The sequence below is a fragment of the Coffea arabica genome, chromosome 10e, assembly GCF_036785885.1.
Source record: "Coffea arabica cultivar ET-39 chromosome 10e, Coffea Arabica ET-39 HiFi, whole genome shotgun sequence".
Lineage (NCBI taxonomy): Eukaryota > Viridiplantae > Streptophyta > Magnoliopsida > Gentianales > Rubiaceae > Coffea > Coffea arabica.
The window spans coordinates 47,463,030-47,474,970 of NC_092328.1; the positions used below are offsets into that span (position 1 = coordinate 47,463,030).

Genomic DNA, 11,941 nt, shown 5'->3' on the forward strand with positions numbered 1-11,941 from the left:
TACCAGCTAAAAGAATGATAGAAACAGTCAATGATGAAAATTTATGCTCCAAGATATCTGCAAAATACATTTCTTACCGACTAGAATACTACAAAAATCACTTTTGCAGTATCAAAACCACATTGAGGTACTTTTGTATTAGATTTTTGTAGCATTAAAAACTCCTCAATCATGATATAATACCCTTTTTTTTTTTGCCTAAAATGTAATAAACGTGGTTCCTTGGATTACTATTTTCTAGAATTTTTGTAAAAAAAAAAAATACTGTAACAATTTAATATCTACAAAATCAAAAAATAATTAAAATATGTGATCACAAAAAATATAAAAATTTTTATTTAAAAAACTTCAATCCAAACAAGGCCAGCTCGCTCGATAAAGAGTACCCTATACAAAGAGCCCTTTACAATAATAATTGTCTCAACAATTGGTTGCTTTTATTTCCATGCTATAAAAAGCGTCCCAATGTTTAGTCTGTAGATCGATTCAAACATCGACTATGGCTTTGACAACTACTGCTCTACTTTGTCTGGTCTTTTCTTCATATTTGCTTCATAGCTCTATTTACGTCACTAAGGCTCTAAGTCAAAGTTATCCACCATTAGCAGAAGGACTTTCGTGGGATTTCTACGACAGTAGCTGTCCCAAATTGGAATCTACCATCCGAAGGCACCTTAGGAAGGCGTTTAAAGGCGATATTGGCCTGGCTCCTGCATTGCTTCGAATCCATTTCCATGATTGCTTTGTCCAGGTGCTTTTGAGCTTTGTTCGCCTTCGTATTGTTACTACAAAATAATGTGATTCTTCCATTCCTGAAACAATTTGGTCATGCCTAGCAAGTAATTTATGCTTTAGGGCCCTTAACTTTAATCAGAATATCAAATTATCTCTTCCAAGTTTATAGAAACCGACCCAAAATCAGTGCTAGACTACTACTTTTTTTTTTTGGGTGCACCTAGACTTGTTCATCTAGTAATCTGCAAACAATTTAAGGTAACAAGAAGATCTTCGAATAACATTTGGAAATTCTCACATTTTAGTATGGATTGTTTATTAGTCAAGAAATTGTGAAGTAATATAATTCACTAATCCGAGCTGATCCACACAGGGTTGTGATGCATCAGTACTGCTAGCAGGATCAGCAAGCGGGCCGAGTGAGCAGGACGCGCCGCCTAACTTGACGTTACGGCGAGAAGCAATCCAACTCATCGATGAACTGCGCATGCATGTCCATAGGAAGTGTGGTACAGTTGTCTCCTGTGCTGATATTACTGCCCTGGCTGCCCGGGATTCAGTTTACTTGGTGAGCCTATATGCATTCATTTGCTCAATTCACAGTGAAGTAACCTATTCATTGGGAGGGTTGGGTTGAATTGGACGGTGAGGTAGGAGAAATTATAAGTAGAAAATCTTAGATTCAACACCTGTCGCTCAAGGGGAAAAAAAAGAAAGAAAGCCTTTCATTCCTTTTTCTTTGTTTAAATAATACCAAATTAACCCTCAATTAACAATGGAGTGCAATTCAATTGCTAATTAATACTTGGTAATACTAACTAATAAGCTCTAATTGTTAAGGTCTACGTAGAGTTTCACCATCGATACTCTCCAAAAAGAGTTAAAAAGAAAAAAGGAAAAAGAAGAAGAAGAAGAAGAAAAAATGGAAGCCCTTAACCGATGAAACTTAAATGCCCTTATTTCCTGGCTTGTAGATAGATTTTGTGATCAGAGATTAGGATTGAGCAGTCGATTTATTGTTTTCAAGGAACGGTGACGCAGGCCTCATTTAATGCAAAAATAACTGCAGAATACCAACCAAAAAAGGAACCATTCAATGGAGGTGTAAGGAAAACTAGTCAGACCTTGGTACGTAACTGATCTTGACTAATCACATTTTCTTTTTTTTTTACCCCCATTTTCTCTCCAGCTCTAACTCAAAATTAATGCGTGATGATGCTGATCTTGGGGTAGGTGGTACAATTATTGAGAAATGTTACAATACCAGTAATTTAGGGTGTACCTTAGCTGGCCCTTCGAATTATTTTGGACCCCGTTACCTCGAAAGGGAAAAAATTATTTCGAACCACGTATAATATAACGTAGTACCAAGCAGGATGAAAAGAATAGGTGCACTTTAGATACTAAGGACAGCCAGAAAGATTAAAAATCGTTTTTTTTTTTGTATACATTGGAAAGGTTAAATGTACTCCCATTTATCTTAGATTCACACCTGTACGAGTTATCATCGATCAGGAAACAAGTTTGACCTCATGCTAAAGTATATATTTCGAATTTTACTGGAAAAATGGAGTTTAAAAATGCTATATCTAATACCAAACTTGGAATGCAAAACGAAAATATGCACTAAGAAAATTATATTTTTTAAGGATATAACTTTCTCTCCCTTCTTCATGTGCATAAGTTTGTCTATTGCCTTTTTTATGTTGCATAAAATTCTAAGTTTGAGAACAGAAAGCAAATATTCTTTTGGTTTATTGTTCTTATGATTGTTTCAACATGGTTTCGTATTAAATTCTACGATTTTAATGAATAGCATGCAAAAGTATATAACAAAAAAAAAGTACATTTTCTTATTTGAATCTTACCAACAATTTGAATTCTTGATTCAAACAAAAATTGCCATTGTCTTAGTGACAATTAATCATCAATATGATGTATTGCAGTCTGGAGGTCCTGAGTATGCAGTTCCATTGGGAAGAAGAGATGGACAACATTTTGCTACAAGAAATGAAACATTAGCTTTTCTTCCACCTCCAACAGGCAACACAACTTCCCTCATAGCTTCTTTTGGAAAACTAAATCTCGATACCCTTGATCTAGTGGCTCTCTCAGGTGGTCACACAATTGGGATTGGCCATTGTGGCTCATTTAGCAACAGACTTTATCCAACTCGAGATCCAGTCATGGAGAATTCCTTTGCCAGAAAGCTTTATCGGACTTGTCCCACTTCGGATTCCAATAACACGGTTGTTTTGGACCTTAAAAGTCCATCCAGGTTCGACAATAAGTACTATGTTAATCTCATGAACCGTCAAGGGCTCTTCACGTCGGACCAGGACTTGTACACTGATCGTAGGACGAGGGGCATTGTCACTAGTTTTGCTCTTGATCAAGAATTATTTTTTGAGAGTTTTGCTTATTCGATGGTGAAAATGGGGCAGCTGAGCGTATTGACAGGAAATCAAGGGGAAATTCGTGCAAATTGCTCGGCTAGGAATTTGGACTTATCTCTGTCCTCTGTGGTGGAAGATGGAGGAAAAGGGTTGTCACAGTTCTGAGGCTGCAGGTTGTGAATGATCCAGTCATGGAGAATTCCTGTTCAAATTAATGTCGTTAATTTGGGAGTGAAGGCTGCTGTAATAAGAAGGTCGTTTTTTAATCGAGTCTGATGAATAAATCAAACCAGTTGCCTGTGTTTGGCTTTTCTAGGCCAGACTGTGATGAGCCAAAATTCTGGAAATAACAAAGTCTCAATATTACAAAAAATAAAAGTCAGGCATAATACGTAACTTTTGGCATCTAGTTTGTCATTTGGCTATACTTACTTTCTTTTCATTTGCTCTTTTCCTCCATCCACTGTTTGACTTTTTCTGATTTATCCAAACTTTTTCGTGCCATTTCTCAACTAGCTTGATATAGGTGTAAAATATTCTGCGTATTCTTGAAATGACCCTACTCTTCATCAGGAAGTGTACGATTCTGTACCTTGCTTGTATTACATAAAAACTTATTATGAAACAGTAGCTTAATTGTAACAAAGACGGCTCTTTTGCGTCTAAAAGAATAAAAATAATAATGATGCTCCCAATGGATAAAATTTCATATGGAAGTGGTCCTTAAAATGAGGTTTATCTCCTTTGACCCGCCAATTGATGCATCAACTAGACGATGTATGACAAATTTGTGGTGGCTAATAGTAATCTTCCTTATGGTTAAGGGAAGAATCTCTTTGACAATTCTTCACGAAGCACTGTTAAAATATTATCATACGCACGAGGGGAAAATTATTCTACCCCACCAGATGGATTTTGTGGTTAGAATTGAGAGGGCTTGATTCACTTTTGAAAGTTTTATGAGAAATCAAACTCCATAATGGGAGGAGCTGACTTCATTTAATGCAAAACTAATTCGATAATTTTAACTTGAAGAAGGAACTACCAAATGGAAGGCGATGAGAAGAGTAAGTGGGATTGTGGTAGCTGATCATGAGGATCAAAGATTTCAATGCGTGATGGTGTTGGTGTTAAGGGCAGGTAGTAGACTAGACTTAGCGAAGCCATGCAACAATACACATGAAGTTCCAACTTTGAGCAGGTGACGAGGCCTGCCTGAAAATATATTGTCAGTACTTTAGGTTGTACCCTGGCCCTTTTGATTATTTTGGACCTGGTACATTCTAGCACAAGAAAGAAACATGAAAAATTATTCAACTGATAATTTTGGTAGTTTTCATCGACGGACAATAAGGTAAAAAAGATTCATTTGCATGCTGAAGTACATGTCTCAAGTTTTTACTAGAAAAGTGGAGTTGAAATGTGATAATGTTTAATACCAAAAATTAGAATGTAAAAATCATATACGCACTAACCAACTTCATTTTATCAGAACAAAACTCTTTCCATTCTTGATGAGTTGTAACTTGCAAGGAAAATGTAGAATAGAATTTTACTTGCTTGCACATTCCATTAATAGCTACTATATTGATGTACTATCAAACTTCCCAATTTGAGGAGAGAAAGCAAATATACCTTTTTTTTCATTTTAATTTACACTGATCATTGGGCTAGGGCATTTTCAAGAGTTTTTGCTGTTGATCAAGAGTTTGTTCTTTGCGAGGTTTGATTTTACAATGGTAAAAGATGAGGCAGCTTAGCATGTTGACAGGAAATCAAAGGGGAAATTCGGGAGAAATTTCTAACATTATGATGAATTTTAAAAAAATTCTACAAAGGAGGCATTTTGAGTGCTAGATTCTGTCCAAGGGGTCTTCGCATTCAGTAAATGCGAGCTTACGGAGCTCGCATTTGCTGAATGCGAAGTCCCTTGAATTTTACGACCATCAAAACCCAAAAAAAAAAAAGAAAAAAGAAATATAAACCTCGCATTTATCAAATGCGAGGTCTATATTTCTGACCCTTAAATGATTTTTGCGGGGTGCAGGTTGTAATACGCGACCACACAATACGCGAACTCATGGTCGCGTTTTCTTCTTGTGGCCATGATTTTTCCATGAATCTAGATTTTGCCATGATTTTTCTTTTTGCTTCAGTTGTAATGCCATTTTCCCTTGCTTTATGATTTCACTGCAAATTATAACATGATTTACAATTTGCAATGAAAATTTCTACAAATTTTACTACTTAAGGCTCTAAATTCATCAAAACTGAGAAAAAAAAAGATCCCATAATATTGCCATCAATACTTGATAATAATTTGTGGCAATAAATCTTAACCGAACTAGTAGGCTTTCGGCTTTACTGTATCTCGCATCCGATAAATGCGAATTCCTAGAAAATTATATTCAAAATTTGCTTTTTTTTTATTAGGAGCACACAATCATTTTTGTTTTTGCATTGACATTTATCATAAAGGAATAAATCCTTTTTATTTTAAAACTCACACGAGTTAGAAGTTAGCAAATGTGAGCTCTCAGTACAAAATTTTATATACTAGTAATTCTTTGTATATAAATAACAAAAAAGTCATATTTCTTATAGATTAAAAGATTTGATAATTTCTCGGTTAGAAAGGCTGTATGATGCTCAAAAGCTGTTGAATTGATGGTTTTTAGTAAGATTATGGAGCAAAAATGAAGATTTGTGAATTGGGTGAGTTTGGAAGAGAGAAAACGCAAGGAAGAAAGAGAAGAAGAATGAAGAAACTGACCACGTATTCGTTTTGTTATGGCCGAGGGATCAATATGCGACCCTATGGTCACGTTTTTAGCTTTGCGGCTGCGGGTTGTAATACGTGACCACTGAATACGCGACCTCATGCTCGCGTATTGTGGTCGACCTCAAGGGCGTTGTGTTCAGATTGCGTACCTCGCATTCAACAAATGCGAGATAATACAGCTCGCATTTGGTAAATGCGAGCTATTTTTCCTTTTTTTTCTGAGAGACTGACCTCGCATTTGTGAAATGCGAAGTATCTGAACTCGCATTTCACAAATGTGAAGATCATAATCCTAGAACTAACTTCAAAAATTACCCCCCCTTATAGAAAAACTTTTTTTTCATCACAATTTAAGAATTTACTCGAAATTCGGGCAATTTGTTCAATGGAAATTTACTTTCTTCTGTTCTTGATCCTTCATCATCTGCACGGAAATTTCTGCTTTCTCCCATCTTTGCCCTGCATTTGTTTTCTACTACCCTAGTATATGTATATCAAATATCCCCCTAGTTTATGAAAATGACCCTGACCTTATCAATCAGGAAATGTACGTTTTTTTTCTTTTGGAGGCTTCCTTGCCTTAAATTGACTTTGAAATTTTGGATATGAATAACAGTGAACCAACATGTGTTAGTCGTATTCTTCAGAGGGTTCAGAAGAAATGAATTATACTACCCAAGATAAGTTTTTAAACAACGCCCCTAAATGACAAAATTTCATGTTTACGCTGTTTTCAGCCCTTCTTAAGATGAAAGTGGTCCTTAATTGAGGTTCATCTCCTTCGGCCCTTTGATGATTGAATCCACAGATCAATCGTCCTTGCCCTAATTTCAGCGAATTCACTCATACCCCTTGGCATTCAGCTGCTTCATGAATGTCACGTCCAACAAGTGAATTGACTTCTTCTCCCACCGTTTAGAAGGATAAGGATAAGAAGAAGCTGTTTTTTTTTATAAAAAAAAAATTTAAATTTAAGGCTTCCTATTTACAATCGATATTATCTTACCATCCAATCTAACTCTCTCCGAGAAACCAATTATATATAGAGAGATGGTAAAAATGAATTTTTCATTCCAAAATGAGATACATGAGAACTTGTGCCCACTAACTTAAGGATTAAGCTATTAAGATTCCAAAAGAAACTGTAAAAAGCGAAAGGCAAGCCTCCCATGATTTTCTCAATCGCTTTATAGAAGGCCAATTTCAAGATGATGTTCACACCTCAAGTTGTGAATACAGTTCACCTTGCTGAGTTGCTTGGAAAGACAATTTAGACGAAGCTTCCAACTCAAGTTAGAAGAAAATTACCTACCATTCAAATATGAACACTGAATGGGTCACAATCCTGAATTGAAAGGCAGAAACTGATGCTTTTGGTCTTTCTTTGTAATCAAACATCATTTCGTATTCTTCTTTCGTAAGAAGGCATCTAATATTTTCTTGGCAAAGACTTTCGTATTCTTCTTACGTAAGAAGGCATCAAATGTTTGGATAGCAAATTATTATAAATAATATTTCGCTTGTATCAAAAATATATTTTTTAATCCATATTTTTATATTCACAATCACTTTTTTATTTCACATACATCGCATCACAAAAAGTACCATAGTAATTATTCCAAATAATATTGCGTATTCTTCTTACCTGAGAAGGCATCTAATATTTTCTTGGCAAAAGCCACCTTTGATCTCAGTTTAAAACTTTATATATATGACCTCCACTTCGACTAATGCTACAAGCATAAAACCAAGTTTAGGCATTAATCCTTTGCAAGTTCAGCCATCCCAAAATCAACCATGAAGTTTCTTGCTCCTTGTTTAGTAGCTCTATTCTTAACCATCTCCTTCATATCGGTATCTTCATCTTCATCCTATGGCATATCTGCTCCAATAACTGAAGGACTGTCCGCCTCATTCTACCATTCCAGTTGTCCTAAGGTAACGACCATTATCAGACACCATCTAAAGAAGATCTTCGAGGACGATATTGGTCAGGCTGCCGGATTGCTTCGCCTCCATTTCCATGACTGTTTTGTTCAGGTCAAAACATTTTTGTTTCTTCGAGAAAATAATTGGTAGTTGACTTCGAATTCCTACTAACCTATACTTTATATATAGAAGCTTAACTTTGTTTTTTTTTTTTGAATATACAACTTCATTTCCACACTAAACCAAGGAGGTTAGTGTCTAAATTGGCATCTAGTAGCAATGGCTAAAAGGATTTTTAGTGTTAATTGGCTCCAAATATCTAAATGCAATAATAAACACAATGTTTCATATTTTTCTTTGTGATAATTGAAATTAAACAAGACTGAGGAGGACATCAAGATATTTACCAACAACATGAGAATTCATGCATATATGATCTATACTCTCTCTCTCTCTCTCCCTCTCCCATTAATGGGGATTCAATTTAAGTGCTCTATTATTCTAATGGAGTTAATGAAAAAACTTTTGTTTTTTTTTTTTCACAATTGGGCACAGTCGTGAAGTTAATGGGATAATAAAGATGTACGATGAAAGTGCTCCATTTTAGTGAAGATGTCCCTTTTGAACTTCCAACGGGAATTCAGACGTCCTTGTCTGAGACTTGAAAAAATCAGTAGGTTTTCTATGAAATGAAATTACTAGCTTTAGCTATTAACTGGTAATAACAATTAATTTGTGGCCATTTTTTTTCTTAGTAACGTGATTTGACTGTGTAGTCTAGATGACTAGGTTTTGAATGTTAAAACATATTGCAGGGGTGTGATGCTTCAGTGTTGCTTGATGGATCCCATAGTGGCCCTAGCGAGAAGGACGCACCTCCAAATCTGAGTTTAAGAGCTGAGGCATTCAAGATCATTGATAGCCTTCGGGAGCACGTCCACAAGGAATGTGGAAGGGTGGTCTCATGTGCTGATATTGTGGCACTTGCTGCACGCGACTCTGTTTTCCTGGTAAAAACAAAGATAATTTCAAAAAATTACCTTTCAAAATTGATATCTTGTTTTTGCTTAGCCATGTAAATTTAGGATGAAATCCGTGAAGTCATTTTTTTTCTAATAGGAGAAATATGCAATTTAAGAAGCGGAGAGAGAGGGAACATAAGGATTAGAGAAGGATGAATAGAATTTGAGATGGATGAGTATATAGATAAATTGATTGCAACATGTTTTATCAAGAATAAACAATGTTTGGCAACTACATTATACATAACATGTTTCCTATGATATTGCACTACGTACCCTATATTGCAGAGTTTTGTTGATCTCTTGGTATGTTCAAACAGTTGTTCGCATATGCGTTTCATTAAGGCAATCTTACAATAGATTACACGTATAATATTTTAGTGAGACGTTGGGTTTCATGCTATTGTAGAGTGGAGGTCCGGACTATGAAATACCCTTGGGAAGAAAAGACGGGTTAAACTTTGCCACGAGAAATGCAACATTAGCTAATCTTCCGCCACCTACCAGCAACGCAAGTGCCCTTCTTACCTCTCTTGCAACCAAGAATTTCGACGCAACGGACGTCGTAGCCCTCTCCGGTGGCCACACCATCGGAATCAGCCACTGCACTTCCTTCACCCCTAGGCTGTATCCAACACAAGATCCAACCATGGAGGAGACGTTTGCCAATGACCTTAAACAAACGTGTCCAGAATCTAATTCTACTAGTACTACTGTTTTGGACATTCGAACTCCGAACTTATTCGACAACAAATACTACGTTAATTTGGTGAATCGACAAGGGTTGTTTACATCTGACCAAGATTTATACACGGATAGTAGAACGAGTGACATTGTCACAAGCTTTGCTTCGGATGAGAAATTGTTCTTTGAGAAGTTTGTGCTTGCCATGCAAAAAATGGGGCAGCTCAGTGTTTTGACTGGTGGACAAGGAGAAATTCGTGCAAATTGTTCAGTGAGAAATTCTGATAACAAGTCTTATGTGTCTTCTGTGGTGGAGGATGACGATGAATCCAAGGCTGAATTATAAGGTTTTAGGACTTTTGTCTTGGACTTTCTTTGTACGATATCGTTTGTTGTTTATGTCATGGTTTAGGTGAACTTGTCAAAGTGAGTTGGTAGTGTATTGTGTATTGCAAATCAATTTGTTGGACCAAAACAAATTGCTGTACAAAAGTCAACTTTTCTTAGCAAAAACTTAGAAATTGTGCTCTATATTCTTTGTTCTTGATTCTAATACATATGAGCTTCCTAATAAGGCTGACTAGGTTCATATGGGCGCCACCAAAGTTCATGGTTTTTGTTGTAAAAAGTGGAGCAATAAGCATAACCTTGTGACTTCTGTAAGGTCAGAGTTGCCATGATTTTACCTTGGAGTACTTCAATCTTTTTTCTTTAGCTAAATTGAACATTTGCCTCATCGAGATTTGAAAACATTCAAATGCATATCGCTTTCGTTCTAACAAACGAAGAAATTAACACCTAGCTATTTTCACAAATCATGTGGAAAGAGAGAAGAAAAAAGGTATCAACCATCAGAATTTCATGCCCATATATCACTAGACTTGCTCTTATCCAAGTTCTTAGATGCTAGTGATATAGTTTTTTCCAGCAATGATGAGCCTAAAAAGATTGTGTAAAGGGTTAACAGGTATACAGAAAGGGTTGTCAAACCCCCGACCTATAACCCAAAGAGGGACTTAGTCCCTTTTTCGTGATCACTAAGTTAAAGCTCAGTGGTTAGACGCTAGTAATATAGGAAAAGTAAATTTTGCCGACAGACTATCCTTGTACTGTAGTGCTTATTACATGATTTTCGTGGTAACGATAGAAAAAGTTTCTTTATGTCTTTTTTATTTTTTTTGCTTTTTACATGGGGAAACCAGAGCACGAGGGAAATTTGAAAGGGGGTAATTCCACTTTACACTCTTCAATTATATCTCAATTTCTACTTTGATCCTTCAATTATAAATTGAAACACCTTAGTCCCTAAACCATTAAAACCTTCCCATTTAAGAACAATTATCAATGTGATTCTAAAAACCAATGAAATGCCAGTCATTTTAGCAACATTTTTGCATGTTGCAAGAGCATAGAAGGAAAATCAGATTAAACAATAACAAAGAAAAAGATTTCAAAGTTGGAGGGAAGAAAGAATATTAGGGATCCAAAAAGGGAATCGAGATATAGTTTAGGAATTAAAATATTTCAACTTATAATTTATTGATCAAAGTGGAATCAATATATAGTTTAAGAACTAAAGTGTTCCGATTTAGAGTTTGAAAACCAAAGTGGAAATTGGGATATAGTTGAAGGGTGTAAAATATAATTTACCAATAGCTAGTGAACTTACCCGCGATTAGAAATAGAATCTGAGCTTTGACTTTACCAAGCCATGCTGGACTGACCCGAGAGGCAAAGCAGTCTGGACTCTGTACTCCGCATAAATCCAAATATTGCAGTAGGCCCATTACTAACGATTGTATTGCAATGTGAGGTGGATAAGAATGCAGGTTAGAGAGTTACGGGCCCTAAGCATGGGCTAAGAGAGTTAAGAGCCCATTTATACAATGGGTCCCGTCACTATTTTCATCAGGCGTTTTTCCTTTACTTTCTATCTTCCAATTTCCTTTTTCCTTTTTCACTTCTTCAGCAAACTTATATGGTTGACTCAAGTCATATATGAATCAGTCACTAAAACCTGGTATTCTATATCTAATTCTCAGGCATAATATTATCACTATAAAGTAACTTTTTAGTCTATCATCTATTAATCACAATCACTTTTTGATCAAGTAAAATTGCATTACCGACAGATGTTGATGTAAGTGGAAGGATTTTCATCCTTTAACCGCGAAATTTTGGATTCAAAAATCATGAAAATGAAAAGGATAATATTAATAGGGCTTCCCCTTTAAGAAACTCGATTCGACTTAAACAAAATTAGTTGCACATCGTATGAAGTACGAATACGAATAACTCCATTGGAGTATGAATTACGTAAATGCAATTCTAGCCATTTGAATCATTTCAAAGTTCCAAAAGGGGTTCAATCCTCTTAAATTAAGGCTTTAGAC

At 35.8% G+C, this 11,941-nt stretch overlaps 2 protein-coding genes across 2 annotated transcripts; both read left to right on the forward strand.

Moving 5' to 3' along the window:
- The first annotated feature begins 403 nt into the window (after positions 1-403).
- Positions 404-3,536, forward strand: LOC113710908 (peroxidase 12). Its single transcript, XM_027233980.2, has 3 exons — positions 404-751; positions 1,109-1,303; positions 2,682-3,536. The coding sequence occupies exons 1-3, from the start codon at positions 500-502 to the stop codon at positions 3,294-3,296; spliced, it is 1,062 nt and encodes a 353-aa protein (XP_027089781.2). The 5' UTR covers positions 404-499; the 3' UTR covers positions 3,297-3,536.
- Positions 3,537-7,619: 4,083 nt separating this feature from the next.
- On the forward strand, positions 7,620-10,135 carry LOC113711595 (peroxidase 12-like). The gene is made up of 3 exons (XM_027234755.2): positions 7,620-7,953; positions 8,658-8,852; positions 9,274-10,135. The coding sequence occupies exons 1-3, from the start codon at positions 7,711-7,713 to the stop codon at positions 9,892-9,894; spliced, it is 1,059 nt and encodes a 352-aa protein (XP_027090556.1). The 5' UTR covers positions 7,620-7,710; the 3' UTR covers positions 9,895-10,135.
- Positions 10,136-11,941: the final 1,806 nt, after the last annotated feature.

Excerpts from the sequence above, each read along its gene's own strand:
- LOC113710908 (XM_027233980.2), top strand. The coding sequence starts at position 500 with ATGGCTTTGACAACTACTGCTCTACTTTGTCTGGTCTTTTCTTCATAT. Across the intron at positions 752-1,108 it reads TCCATGATTGCTTTGTCCAG|GGTTGTGATGCATCAGTACT; the intron begins GTGCTTTTGAGC and ends TGATCCACACAG. Across the intron at positions 1,304-2,681 it reads CCCGGGATTCAGTTTACTTG|TCTGGAGGTCCTGAGTATGC; the intron begins GTGAGCCTATAT and ends GATGTATTGCAG.
- LOC113711595 (XM_027234755.2), top strand. The coding sequence starts at position 7,711 with ATGAAGTTTCTTGCTCCTTGTTTAGTAGCTCTATTCTTAACCATCTCC. Across the intron at positions 7,954-8,657 it reads TCCATGACTGTTTTGTTCAG|GGGTGTGATGCTTCAGTGTT; the intron begins GTCAAAACATTT and ends AACATATTGCAG. Across the intron at positions 8,853-9,273 it reads CACGCGACTCTGTTTTCCTG|AGTGGAGGTCCGGACTATGA; the intron begins GTAAAAACAAAG and ends ATGCTATTGTAG.